At 35.9% G+C, this 13885-nt stretch overlaps 2 protein-coding genes across 2 annotated transcripts; both read right to left on the bottom strand.

Moving 5' to 3' along the window:
- Positions 1 to 4326: 4326 nt before the first annotated feature.
- LOC122591462 lies at positions 4327 to 4632 on the bottom strand. The gene has a single exon (XM_043763730.1). It carries the CDS (start codon positions 4630 to 4632, stop codon positions 4327 to 4329), a length of 306 nt encoding a protein of 101 aa, XP_043619665.1.
- Positions 4633 to 4719: 87 nt separating this feature from the next.
- LOC122591461 lies at positions 4720 to 6149 on the bottom strand. Its single transcript, XM_043763729.1, has 2 exons — positions 5663 to 6149; positions 4720 to 5546 (listed from the first exon to the last, which is right to left on the bottom strand). Exons 1-2 carry the CDS (start codon positions 6147 to 6149, stop codon positions 4720 to 4722), a joined length of 1314 nt encoding a protein of 437 aa, XP_043619664.1.
- Positions 6150 to 13885: the final 7736 nt, after the last annotated feature.

The raw sequence follows: 13885 nt of genomic DNA, 5'->3' as shown, positions 1-13885 counted from the left end.
TTGATATTTCCAAAAGAGCAGTGATTACCAGTGGGTCACGGAAAACCTTGTAAGTCGAAAGAAATGAAATGTTGTCTGCGTCGCCCCGGTAAATCTTTGGGAGCGGGCGCTTTTCCACAGGTTTTTTCTTCAAAATAGCATAGATGGTTTTTTCTGGGCCTTTTTTCTTTTCTCCTTGCTCGTCCTCCTTCTTGGGGGTTTGTTGCCTCACACTTTTAACCAGGTGTACCAGCTTTCCTTCGCTAATAGCATCTTCAATGGCTTTCTTTAGCTGCCAGCAGGTGTTGGTATCGTGACCGTAGTCCTGGTGGAACTCGCAGTATTTGGAAGTGTCTCTTCTGCTCCTTGGGTTTAATCGGGGTGGTGTGGAGAAATTCTTTGCTGCGCTTTCGGTGAGCAGGATTTCTTTCGGCGTCTTGTTCAGTTCTGATATAATAGTCTTGTGAAGTCCCCTATCTTCCTTCTGGTACGGGCTATATTTAGGTCTTTCTCTGTCATTTCCTCATTTCCCCTTTTTTGCTGAAGCGTCTTTGTCATGTGGGGGACTATTGTCCCCTTTAGAAACTATTTCCCTCGCGTCCAAGAATACATGCGTTCCTTTTTGGACTTGCTTATAAGTATTCGGAAGGTCTCTATATAGCCAGCTTTCCTTCGCTAATAGCTTCTTCAATGGCTTTCTTTAGCTGCCAGCAGGTGTTGGTATCGTGACCGTAGTCCTGGTGGAACTCGCAGTATTTGGAAGTGTCTCTTCTGCTCCTTGGGTTTAATCGGGGTGGTGTGGAGAAATTCTTTGTTGCGCTTTCGGTGAGCAGGATTTCTTTCGGGGTCTTGTTCAGTTCTGGTAAAATAGTCTTGTGAAGTCCCCTATCTTCTGTCTCAGCAAGATCTACTATATCTTCTGTCTCTGTAGTAAACCTGTCAATGAACGACCTGTAGCTTTCCGTCTCTCTTTGTCTTATCCCGTGGGCTGCCACGTGGATTTTCTTGTGTTTCTTCTGCTGACTGAACCGAGCCCTGAATTTTTCTTTGAGGTCATCGAAGCTAACAATTTACCCTTTCGTTACGCTTTTTAACCATTCTCTGGCATCTCCTTCGAGGGCGTACCTAAACATTCGGCATGCAATAGGTACGTTCCAGCTTTCATCTCTGCCACACCCTCGAACGCTTCTAGGAAATCATCCGGGTCGCTCTTTCCTTTGTAGGTCCCAAGGTGGGAAGGGTACTTTAAGTCGGTTGGGAGGGGATAGCTTTGTATCCAGGCGACGAAGGGTGAGTTTTCGACGCTTCCTCCAACCAGGCTGAGTTCTAGGGCATTTTGGTACGTCGTAGCCCCCCATCTGGGGCCCGTACGGTCTTGGAATTGGTGTTGTTTCGAAGGTTTGTGTTGCAAATTGGGGTGCAAATACTGATGTAAGGGCCTAACCGCCTGGTTACCATATGGCTGGGGATGATACTGCGGGCCGCTCATGTTTCCATAACCCTGCCCCGAGTATCCTTGGTTATATAAGCTTTGATACATATGGTCCAAAGGTCCTATGATGGTTAGCCCTTGAGGTCCCTGATAAGTGTAACCCGGGGGCACTTGGTAAGTTTGGCCCGGAGGCCCTGTGTTTATTCCTGATGAGGCGTTATGAACCTGAGGTGCACTCCGCGATGGACCATCGTAGTCACCTCCGGGATTTCCCATAGTGTTCTGCGGGTTTCGATCTGGAACGGACTGGCCCCTAGGTACTTTGGGTCGCCGACCTTCTGTCCCTGTACCCCTAGTCCGGAAGTCGTCCTGAATCCTCCCCTCTGGGGGGAGGTCTCTGAGTTCCGGACCCTCGGGTCTCCCTCCTCCTGAGTGGCTTAGAGGATCTTGGCGTGTGAGGCCTCCGCTACCCAAGTCAAAGTCGTACCCGACTCCGGTTCGAGGTCTTGAATTTCTGGGATATCTCTGAAGTTCTCTTGGTGGAGTTTCTGCATCATAATCGTCATCTGTCTCACCATCGAAAACTAGCACCCTGCTGGTGCTGCCCAATGCTCCAGTTCTCCTGAGATGGCTAATAGTTCGTCGGATATGATCGTAGTTTCTGACGATATAATCGGGGTCAAACAGCATCGGGTTTCTTGTCGGGGATCCCCGTGAAAACCTACCGCGGCCTTCGGGTGTCTGAGTAGTGCGCTGCGCGCCGCCTTCAACGAGGGAGCCTGTTTGTCGATTATCGCCAGCAGGTGTTACAATTGCTGGGCCAGAAGTGGGTGGGGTATTCCTAACAGGTTCGTTTCCAGCCGATTGCTGGGCTTGCGATTCGAAACCTGGTGGTACATCGGCCATTTTCCTAGCCTTGATTCAGTACAAGAAAGTAAGGGTCGTATGGTGTTTTTGTTTTTTTCTTTTGCAGGATGAAAATATAGGGTCCCACGGATGGCGCCAATGTTTGTACACCGGATCTCGCTAAGGATGAATGGGGGAGGTTTTTGACTCTGATTACTAGCGATTCCCTGTAGGTAGAGTGTAAGCCTCTTTACGCTAATCAAAGTCGGAGTGTTGTGTGTGTTTCTCATCTCGTCGTATCTCCTTTTTATAGGACCAGAAGTTCGTAAGGTGGGAGAACTCCTCTATAGATAGGTTTTTTCCATTTTTAGGAATAGATTTAACTTCCTAAATAAGTTGGAACCGATCGTCCGCATTCTAAGGAAGGAGAGATTTAGGTAATCTTTTCTTTATTTTGAGTATTATTTCCAGCTGGATGCCTTTCACGCGCAGGTTCTTTCGCGACACTGCGGGGTAACATTTGTTTGTTAGGCAGACCCTTCGTAGCGTAGTACGGATACGCCATCACTTCAGTTGTGAAGTTTGTAATAGTCTAATAGATAGACATAGTTTTCATGCGGTTTTGGAAAGGGATTATCAAAATGGCAGGTAGACGGGTATATTAAAATGGATTTCGGTTGAATATAGTAACGGTTTTTTGTCCATTAATTAACTTGTGTCTTTAGCACAGAAGAAGGTTGTATTTATATTTTTTTTAAAAAGGTACTAGTTGTTTACCTTTCTTAAAATTGTATATAAACTAGGAAGATTACCCGCGCGTTGCGCGGTAAGTTTGGATATAGCAAAAGAAGCGTATACCAAAAAAGTGCGCCACAATACTCACAGATGCAACTGCAGTCTCCGAGGTCTATATACAATGGTGCGTTAGAAGGCAAAGTACCGGTAGTTGTGTCATGACGACGTCGAGTATCCCTAAGTACCGTGCCGTTAGTCTTTTCAAGTGTATTTTGGAGTTGTGTTTACGTTTTCTTGAGTACGACATCTCTTAATTTATCGCAGATTATACAGTAATAATAAGTACACTGGTTAAAGATAGAAATTAATATAGTATATACTAACAAATTAAAGATATAAAGTAATATAGTATATACTAATAAATTAAAGACAGATAGTAATATAGTATATACTAATAATGGAAAATAGAGAATAACAAACCTGGCAATAGAGCTTCTACAGGAAAAAAACCGCTAATATAAATTAAGCAAACACACAACAGATTAACCTGGAAATAAAATACAATGAACTAATATAAAATAATTAAACAATCAAAGGAAAAAAAAAGAAGTAATGAAATTTTTTCTTTGCGTCTATTGATAAATAGTCTGATATAGCATAGCATGAGTTCAGTTTTAACTTGTCGTCGAAATACTTTTCGTTTGATGATTTTGCAGAAGCTTCAATAGCGTCACCCTGTAACAGGTATGTAAATGTTAACTTTTTGTTAGTTGTAATGAAAAAAAAAAAGATAAAATGTAGGAAAATTTTGATTTGTTGTTGTGCACTTTACATGGCTATCTACTAAGAGGTAGCACAGGTCTTCTTTTCTGTTGTGTGGTATCCATTTTCTTATCACTCGCACGTGAATTTCACCACCTGGTTCGTGGGGTTTTATCTCGCTAAGGCTTCTGGTTGACATTGACCTGCAAGGATAAAAAGATAGGTTAGTTTCGTTATAGTAATTAATGTAATTATGTAATTGTTATGGTACGTAACTAGTTGTTAATAAGTGTTGATTTCTTTTAAAAAGTCAGAGTAAACGATATTTTTTGTTTCATTTGGTTTGTGTTGTTGTTGAGGAACAATTAGTAACTTTAATGCCGAAGGACTAGTGGCACGTGACAGTGCCATGTAAAGTTGTCCGTGACTAAAGATTGGTTGTGGCAAGTAAACTCCTATTTTGTTAAATGACTGCCCTTGACTTTTGTTTATAGTCATTGCGTAACACAATTTAATAGGAAATTGCATTCTTTTAAAGATGAAGGGAAACTCTTTGTCACTATGGGTTAATTTTATACTGGGATGTAAACACGGTGACCGATTGTCGTTCCTGTCATTATTTGGGCCTCAATAACTCTAGGAAGTAGTTGTGTTATCAAAAGTCGAGTTCCATTGCATAAGCCTTCTGTTTGGTTTACGTTTCGTAACAACATTACTGGTGTGTTAACTTTCAGTTCTAAGCGATGTGGTGGTAGTCCATTGAAGCTTATAAGATTGAGATATTCAGTTGAATATAGAATTTCGGTATCTCCATGGTCTCCGGTGTAAGGAACTATTGTGTCTGTACTAAGGTAAGTTCTACCTGTTCCCGGAGCCATTTCTAACACACTTATGTTGATCTCATCTGTAGTTTCGTTCTTAGGACAAACGATCGCCTTTGCACATAGATTAGTTGCTGATGGATTCTATAAGGTGTCATCGTCATATATGAAATGGATAAGGTCAGTAAGTGCTTTTTCGAGAAAAGGTATTATGTAATTAGATGGGATTTCTATTGTCTTGGTGTTTTGAGGATCGTTTTTATCAGGTGTACCAAGGTTACCATCTCCGATTGCAAGTAGCCATGAAGAGAAGTTATAAATTTCTGCTATTTGCCGTTGGTCTAAATCTGGTCTTTGAAGACGCATATTTTCAGTTAATTTGAAGACCTGGAATGTATTCCATAAGTAGGATCTAGGTAATGATGACGCTAAGATGGCTTCTTTTGAGACGTTGCATTTCACTGGTAGTGCCTGCCTGATATCACCTCCTAATAGTTTAGATTTACCACCAAAAGGTCTATCGTCGTTGTTCAGGTCATTCAAAGTCCTATCTAATGATTCGAGGCATTTTCTATCACTCATCAGGGCTTCATCCCAAATAATAAGTGAAGTTTCAATAAGTAATTGTGCCAGATGTGTGTTTTTCTTGACATTGCAAGTAGAATCATCAGTTAGGTCTAGAGGAATTTTGAACCTTGAATGTGCAGTTTTACCAGACGGGAGTAGTAAGGATGCTATTCCAGAAGCTGCAACAGCTAAAACAATTCTCCCATGAGAGCGTAAACCTGAAATTATTGTTGTCCACAAAAATGTTTTTCCAGTTCCGCCATGTCCATATACAAAAGCTAGGACCTGCTTATTAGTCTCTAAACTTATTGTAACGTAATCATAAATTTGCAATTGTTCATTGTTCAAGCGTTGTTTCAATGATGCATGTTCAGTTCCAAGAGTGTGCCTATCGTAGTTTTTCTCTTCAATGAGCAGTTTATTTCTTAAGGAGAAAAGTAATTTCTCTTCAATGATGCATGTCCATAAGTGCGAGTTATGTCATCTGTCATTTTACTCCAATGTTCTCTCCATAACTCACCCGGGCTTGAAACCTCACAATATAATAGCATGTGAGTAAACAAAGTCCGCAATTCTGATGCTGTTGCCCAAAAGGCAGTCTCATTAATAGCAGTGGACCACTCATTATCGTCTTGTAATAATCCTAGTTTCTCACAAGCGTCCCGGTAGGTAGTGCATGCCTGTCCATTTACTCTACGAATGTCTTTAAATGTCTGACATCCTCGCTGATGTGTTAAAAGCATCAGTAAGTAAAATAGTTGACCACATGTTGGATGTACGTAAATGAGTCTTCCTGTGGCAGGTTTTGTTCTGAATGATTTGCGAATCCAACATTTGTAAGAGGCATCCCATCGATATTCTAAAATGTAATCAATATAGCACAGGTGTCTGCCTCTCGCATCGTAGCGGTTATTAAGAAGCCATTCAGTGAGAGTTGTCTTCGCTGCATGGGGATTGTTGGCCACGTTTTTCAGCTTATCTTTGTCTTTGAAATAAGCGTTTTGCATATTCTTTAAGTGAACTGATAGTAACCGAACAAGTGGGTTTCTGTAATGTTTATGAAAATTAAGAATTCTCCAGGCAGATGAAACGGCTATCAACAAAGTTTTTGATTTCATCTACTTGGGTAGAGTTTGTGTTTGTTCCATCGTCAGCCGATGTGGCAGGAGTTTTGTTGATTGAGTAACGTATACGATCAGGTCCTTTCGATATGTACTTGAATAAGTACTTTATCAACATACTCCAGCCACAATATTCAACGTTAATATGTGCTTGATAGTACAAACAAAGTAAACGTTTGTTGTTGATCGTCTCCTATATCGTGCTTAACCGTTCTTGTCAAAGCATGTAATTTCCTCGTTGTTTTTGGGAAATTTTTTGGAACAATTACCTAGTTTCATGCAAGGTGATTTCAGATTTGTGAGGCCACATGGACCGTGCATCATTAACTCAGACACGATCCTGTAGAGCTGAGGTTCAAGCACGCGATCAGGTATTTCTGCACAGATGTAATTATCTATTTCTTCTGCTTCTTTGATCTTTTGAGAAGGATGTACCCATAACAACATGTGGCAATGAGGTAAGCCTCTTTTTTGAAACTCAATGGTATGTAGATCTGTGTTAAAAGAGTGCGGGGAGTAAAAACGGTGAATGGACTAACAAATGTGGAAAGAGTTAAGAGTCGTATGTTGATGTACCTGCCACGATCTCCCCAAAAGGCTTTTCCAATTTTATGAAGTTCATCAACGACTTGAGTTTCAAATGGAACACTCTTGCTATGATCTCCGGACGATCTTGAGCCTTAAGGGGGGGGGGGGTACTTGGCTACATGTCTTTCTATTTCTGGCCATTTCACATTACATGTAAAGGTAACAAAGTATTGTAGATTTCCATGGACTCTACAAATTGCTAAGGCATCTTGGTAATGTTTGTACATGTAGCGAGGACCACCTGTAAATGATGATGGTAAGATTGTTCGTTTTCCGATGTCGTGACCATTAGTATCACCGCGTATGATCGCATCATGAATTCCTTGAAGGTGTTCAGATCTAAATGTACTTTGATTATACCTATAGTTATTAAGTCGATCTTGTTCTAAACATACATAGGCATCGACCAAGTATTGTTGGAAAAGGCGACCGCCTCTTAGGAGTAAACTATATAAGTTAAATCGATCATGAAGTTGATAGCTATAAAACATATTCATAGTTAATTTTCTGTCTTTACCTTCAGCAGGTGCAGTTAATCACATTTCAGGAGACCATCCATTCTCACGGTAAATAAATAACAACGGATATTGCAACGACATGTAAAGTGGATGTAACTTATTAATACGTTGAGGGCCAGTTTGTTTGTTACGAATGACGATGTCAAAGCCGTTAGATAACGGATCATTGTCATTAACGATAGCTTCGATGCAACCGTCACTTGGTATGTCATAGGATTGTGCATGATAGGAACTATATAAACGAATAGAAAAGTTAGGCACGTCGTTTAGGCGAATAAGGTCCCTAGCGTTATGGAAAAGCTGAACTAATTTATTGCACTTTTGAAGTTCATTTGAAATAAGAGAAACAAAGTCAGCAGAAAGTGAAGGTCGAGCGTTCTCGTTGAAGGGTGCCAATCTGTGAGCGATTTCATTTTCAGCATTGTAAATATACATTTGGAAGAATCGTGGTGTTTCATTTCCTGGAGGACATAACGTTCCAAGCCAATGGCATATCTGCCCTTCGACTCTAAAAACGTATGGACCAGAACCATCGTTGATACTATCGTCTACTTTTGCTCCGAATGACGTCATAGAGAACATAGAATTATAGGCACGTATGTTATTGAGAAATTCATTTTTAGTAAAGAGATTAGTAATAGTTGGGCTATATGTTCCATGAAATGGTAATCTAATCTTGCCCTCTTTACAACACTGTTTATATGTGATATGTCTGTTAACAGATATTTGCTGACAACGTTCTTCATACCGAAAAAGTGCGCCACAATACTCACAGATGCAACTGCAGTCTCCGAGGTCTATATACAAAGGTGCGTTAGAAGGCAAAGTACCGGTAGTTGTGTCATGACGACGTCGAGTATCCCTAAGTACTGTGCAGTTAGTGTTTTCAAGTGTATTTTGGGAGTTGTGTTTACGTTTTCTTGAGTACAACATCTCTTAATTTATCGCAAATTATACAGTAATAATAAGTACACTGGTTAAAGATAGAAATTAATATAGTATATACTAACAAATTAAAGATATAAAGTAATATAGTATATACTAATAAATTAAAGACAGATAGTAATATAGTATATACTAATAATGAAAAATAGAGAATAACAAACCTGGCAATAGAGCTTCTACCGGGAAAAAACCGCTAATATAAATTAAGCAAACACACAACAAATTAACCTGGAAATAAAATACAATGAACTAATATAAAATAATTAAACAATCAAAGGAAAAAAAAAAAGAAGTAATGAAATTTTGTAAAAGCAAACAACATCATATGAAACCAAGAAAAATTATTTGGTGATATAAATGTCGATAATCCCATTAGGCTCAAAGCATAAATTACTGATGTGAACACCATGGAATGTTATAAGGACATGGACTTGATATCTAAGGATTTTATAGGACCAAAGGTGCCACTTTTAGCATACGGTCCACCACAGGAATGATAAGTCAAAAACAAAATTATCATATGTTTCAAGGAATGGTAGTTACTGCCTTTTTAAAATGGGGAGCTCCTTCGATGATTTTGATTAGTTAGGTGACCGTTCAAGAGAAGCATGTCAACTGTTAAGAAAAAAACACTTAGTAAAGAAGATATTACTGAAATTGATATATCATGTAAAATAAGTAGCAGACATCTAATAGGAATATACCTTCAATTTAAACCAACAATAACAGACTGGATATAATTTTAAAGAAGAGATATTATGAGAAGAAGAGTGTGAAGAAGATGCTAGATGAAAAGAAGGTAGAAATAGGTAAAAGAATGATCTAGATGAATCTATACATAAAAAGATTGTAAAACATGCATAAAGACATGTAAGTTGTACTCGCATAAGTAGTGGTAAAAATCATATAATTTTTTAGTATATAAGTAATTTGTCAATTGGTTCACAAATGAAATTGTAGAAATAATAAATAAAAAAATCTTTGTGGAGCAATTAAAAATTATATATATTTACTGTATTAAATTTTGTCTTTTATGCTAAAAAAATTAATATTTTTTTTAATCTACTCCATCGTAGCCAAACGTCTATGTGTTAATTTCTCCACTCACAGGTTGCAAAATTTAACAACTAGGTGGTTCACATGCCGCCCGTTGGGTGGCGTCGATGTTTAAAGCGTGTAGTCATATCTAGCCGAATGTTTTTAACGGTGGCGTTAAAAAGAACGCAAAAGGTTTAAAAAAATTTCAAAGGAAAAATTATAAAATTACAAAAAAGTTGTAAAAAATATGTTAAAAAAACAAAATGTTACAAAAAAAAATTACAAAAGTTATAATAATAACCAAAAAACAAAATTGGTAAAAAGTATTAAAGAAATTATAAAAGAAAACCTAATATTAAAATAAATACAAAAGCCTAAAACATAAATGGTATAAACAAAAAATAAAAATTTAGAAATTTAAAAACCCAAAAAAAATTTAAAAAAATTTGGGGTTTAATTATATAAAACTAAATTTATATATGGGATAGAAAAATTCAAAAAGAAAGGGTTAAATTACCAAAAAGAAAAAACTAAAGACAAAAAAAAAGAAAAAACATAAAGAGGTGGTGGATGGTTTCGAACTCAACCCCTTTCCTTCCAAAGTTGAAGGTCTCAACCACTCCATCATTTTAGTTTTCTAAATTATAATTGCTAAACATATTATATATATTGAAAATGCAAAAAAGATAAAACCTTCAAAAAAGCAAAACTAAAGAAAAAAAAAAGAAAAAACATAAAGGGGTGGGGGGAAAGGTTTCGAACCCAGCACCTTTCCATCTAAAGGTGGAGGCCTCAACTACTCCACCATTTCAATTTTTTGAGGTATAATTGCTAAACATATTATATATACTGAAACTACAGAAAAAGACAAAAAAGTTCCTGTTCACATTCAACTCCTATATTATAGAAGGTAATGCAAAAAATTGGGGTCGAAAAACATAAGACATGCCAAAGTTAATTTGCACACTTCTTTTTCTTAGTGTGGATAATTATTAAGTTGTGGTTAATGCTAATTGTTATAAACTACGTTCTTATCAACTAATAATCTAAAACAGAATTGTAGCCTATTTTGATCGACACGTGACGCTTTATTAAAACGACAACTATCTTTTTAGTTTTATTTAATTAGTTATTATTATCAAATTAATAATTAATTTCTTTAATGTAATCTCTTTTATTTAATTAGTTTTATTTAATGTAATTTCTTTTTCGTATAAAACTAGGATATTGCATATCTAATCCGTATAAGATTTATTAGTTACATAATGTAAATTTCTACAAAGCCAATCGTCAATTCTATATATATTAGTTAAGGAATCATTCTATCATGTCTGATAAGTTTTTAATTCTTTTTCCTTATTCTTATATTTTTCTTGGTTATTATTATTAGTTTATTGATTATTATTATTATTATTACTATTTTATAACTATTATTATTATTATAAAAGTAACACTTTTATTAAATTTTCATAAAAGTTACAAGAAATTAGTAGGGAGTCGCGATACTATTTGGGCTCCCACACCTATAGTAATAGCAAAACTAATCCTATGAAAAATATGAGTAGAAGCACATACCCCAATGTCTCGAGTCACGGAAAACTTTCGGATCCGTTTCAGTAAGGCTATTGCATCCTTCTGAAGCTCTCCGAAAGAAGAGAAAAAGAAAGGGAAAAACTCATATCCAATATCGGTACATTTAGCCTCATACTTAACACACTTATTATTATTATTATTATTATTATTATTATTATTATTATTATTATAAGTTAATTGATTTGGGGCTTAAACAATTACACTACCTTTACAAGCATGTTGGTTTTTATATTCTAAATGATTTTATGTCTTTTGTTTTTTTTTTCTTGGTTATTGATATTAGTATATTGGTGATTATCATTATATTGTTATACGGAGTAGTATTCTAAGTTAATTAATTTAGTCCTTAAAGAATTGCCCCTTCACAAGCATGTTGCTTTCATATTTTGTATGATTTTCTACCTTAAACTTTAGGCTATATGTTTAATTTGACTAAAAGTATATGTTTTTTTTTAACATTAAAAGCATTTGATTAGATTTATTATATTTAGATTGATTGATTTAGCTTTCATGTTTTGCTATTCCTTACTTCATATGTTATAATATTTGTTACCACTGATTAGACGTAATGGTTATTGAAAAGATACTGTGATTATTATATGTCAATCCGTGCAACGCGCACGGATTTTAGTACTAGTAATTATTCTACTTATCTTCTTTTAATTTTTGAACACTTAGTCGGTATGCGACATCAGGGAAAACCACACCGTATAATGGTGAAGCCTTGCATGTACCCTAAACAACGAAATGTTGATCATGGGTTGTTACAAGTATTCGGAGGAAGATCTCAAGACTTGTCATCCTTAAAGATCGAACTCAAGACCTTGGGTAAAACCTGAGATGGATCTGATCAGTTGTACTAATTATCATTGGTATTTTACTTTTCTTCTAGCAGTTTAATACGAGAGGGTTCGATTTTGATTAATGATTATGTGGGGTCCTTCTTTGATGGTATTTAGCCGAATCCAGATGTCGTTTATAAATGAAACTTGCAACAAATTAAAAACCAAATTTAAAATAAACACAACTAATTGGGTTACACAAAATAAAAAGAAACAAATGGAAAGGACATTGTGTAGCAGGCAGATAATAAAAGATTGAGATCTCCTAAAATTGCTTTCAACTTTATTGGTAAAGTTGGAAGCATCTTGACCTTTGAATTGAAATTTAAGGTCAAAATTTAAAATTCATCTTTGAATATTGACCTTTAATTTTAAATCAATGGTTAGGATCTACAACTTTACTAATAAAGTTGTAATTAACTTTAGGAAATCTCAATCCAAGAATAAATATGTTAATAACTAACACTAGGCCCCCAATAATTCCTTAAGCCCCTCAATGCATACAATGGTTTACTTCAAACCAACTAATTAATATCCCAGCTGAAGAAATCAATGTATTAGTCGTGTCTATGATGTTTCATCGATCATACTAAAAGTAGTGACTTATAAATTTCACTATTTTGCTACTAGAATATCACATTAAGCAAGACATGTTTCTACAATGAAGTGAGGACATAATATTGATTGTCGTTTTCACAATAAAGATTAAAGACTATGATGGTTACTTTTCATGGCATTTTGCAGCCACGTTACACATTGTGGTTGTGACCTGTTGTATTGATAGTGAAAGGTATTGTTGTATCAGTATCAGCTGTTTTTCAATTAAGAGATTGAAAGTAAAGTTAGACAGGAAAGATGGGAATAATGACAAAGAAAGTATGGAAAAAATCGAAATGTTAGCCAATGGATTATTGTGTGTGATTCGAGAACTACAATGAAATAAGACAATTAACGGCAAACAAAAAGATGTCACGTACAATATATTTTCTTGTGGTCAACGGAAACTGAACTTTAAGGCCATAACTATTTTACATTCAATTAAAAATAAAATAATAAGGAAATATCCAAAAAGAAAAATAAAATTTAGTAATACCCGGCTCTAATAAAATTTAGTAGTACCCACCTCTTTTTTTCCCCACACCCAACAAACTCATATGCAAATAAATTATATGTCATATGAGTTTCTATCAAATGAGCAAATTACTCTTTGTATAAGATGAAAAAAAATGGTCTTGATTTATCATATGTTGGGGATGAATTACTCACATTGTATCTTACCAAACAATCTTAAAATTTTAAATAAGGATAATGAAAATGTTTTATGTATGAGTATGGATATATACACATATAAGGTGACCACATCGTCACTAAGCAGACTAGATGGATAAGAATAAAATCAGGTCCAAGGAAATTAAGTGTTTCAAATCATTCTGGTCATTATTAGGTTATTCTTATCATGTTTTTTCAAGATGATAGTTCTGTAGTTTGATTTGAAGTTATATAAAAATATTTAGGGTTGAATAAAAGCACAGTGTTTAGTGTTGGAATAAATATGATTCGATTCGAGTGATAAAACATCATCAATTGTCCTGTGGAACCTGTAAGAGCATAAAACATAATTGCTATTGATTTCGGGTTCCCATAACAACGTAATTGTGTAACAACCGCCTTATAAACATTCTAATTAAGTCCCTTAGATCGTACTTTCGCCATCTGAACGGCTAGACAGTCCAATTTATTTAAGTTCTTGACGTACTTTAGACGTAAAATATGTGCTTATTTGAAGGTCAATTTGATCTTAAATCTTGATTTATGTGACGGATTATAAATTAATTCGATAAAATGTGAAGGTTCGGTTCATAAATGTTCATGTCCATGAATGTTCTAGTGCAAAAATGTTCAACAAATAGTCCCTTGTAAATACCTAGTGCATCTATTTAAAAAGGTATAAATAGAAAATTATAGAGTGAGAAACCCTCACTATTCATCATCACCTCCAAACACCTCTCTCTCTCTAAAAACACATAGTCAGGAACACCTCCACCCCCATTTTCACACACTAAAAATCACCATCTTGATTTTGGGTTGTTTGATTGAA

The sequence above is a fragment of the Erigeron canadensis genome, chromosome 3, assembly GCF_010389155.1.
Source record: "Erigeron canadensis isolate Cc75 chromosome 3, C_canadensis_v1, whole genome shotgun sequence".
In the NCBI taxonomy this organism is placed as follows: domain Eukaryota; kingdom Viridiplantae; phylum Streptophyta; class Magnoliopsida; order Asterales; family Asteraceae; genus Erigeron; species Erigeron canadensis.
Note: the sequence above shows the minus strand (reverse complement) of the source record. Positions and strands in the feature narration are given on the sequence as shown.

Bases quoted from the DNA above. Each gene is read 5' to 3' on its own strand.
- LOC122591461 (XM_043763729.1), bottom strand. From the start codon at position 6,149: ATGCAAAACGCTTATTTCAAAGACAAAGATAAGCTGAAAAACGTGGCC. The intron at 5,547-5,662 runs GTGAGTTATGGA...TGCTCATTGAAG, and splicing joins TTGTGAGGTTTCAAGCCCGG to AGAAAAACTACGATAGGCAC.
- LOC122591462 (XM_043763730.1), bottom strand. From the start codon at position 4,632: ATGGCTCCGGGAACAGGTAGAACTTACCTTAGTACAGACACAATAGTT.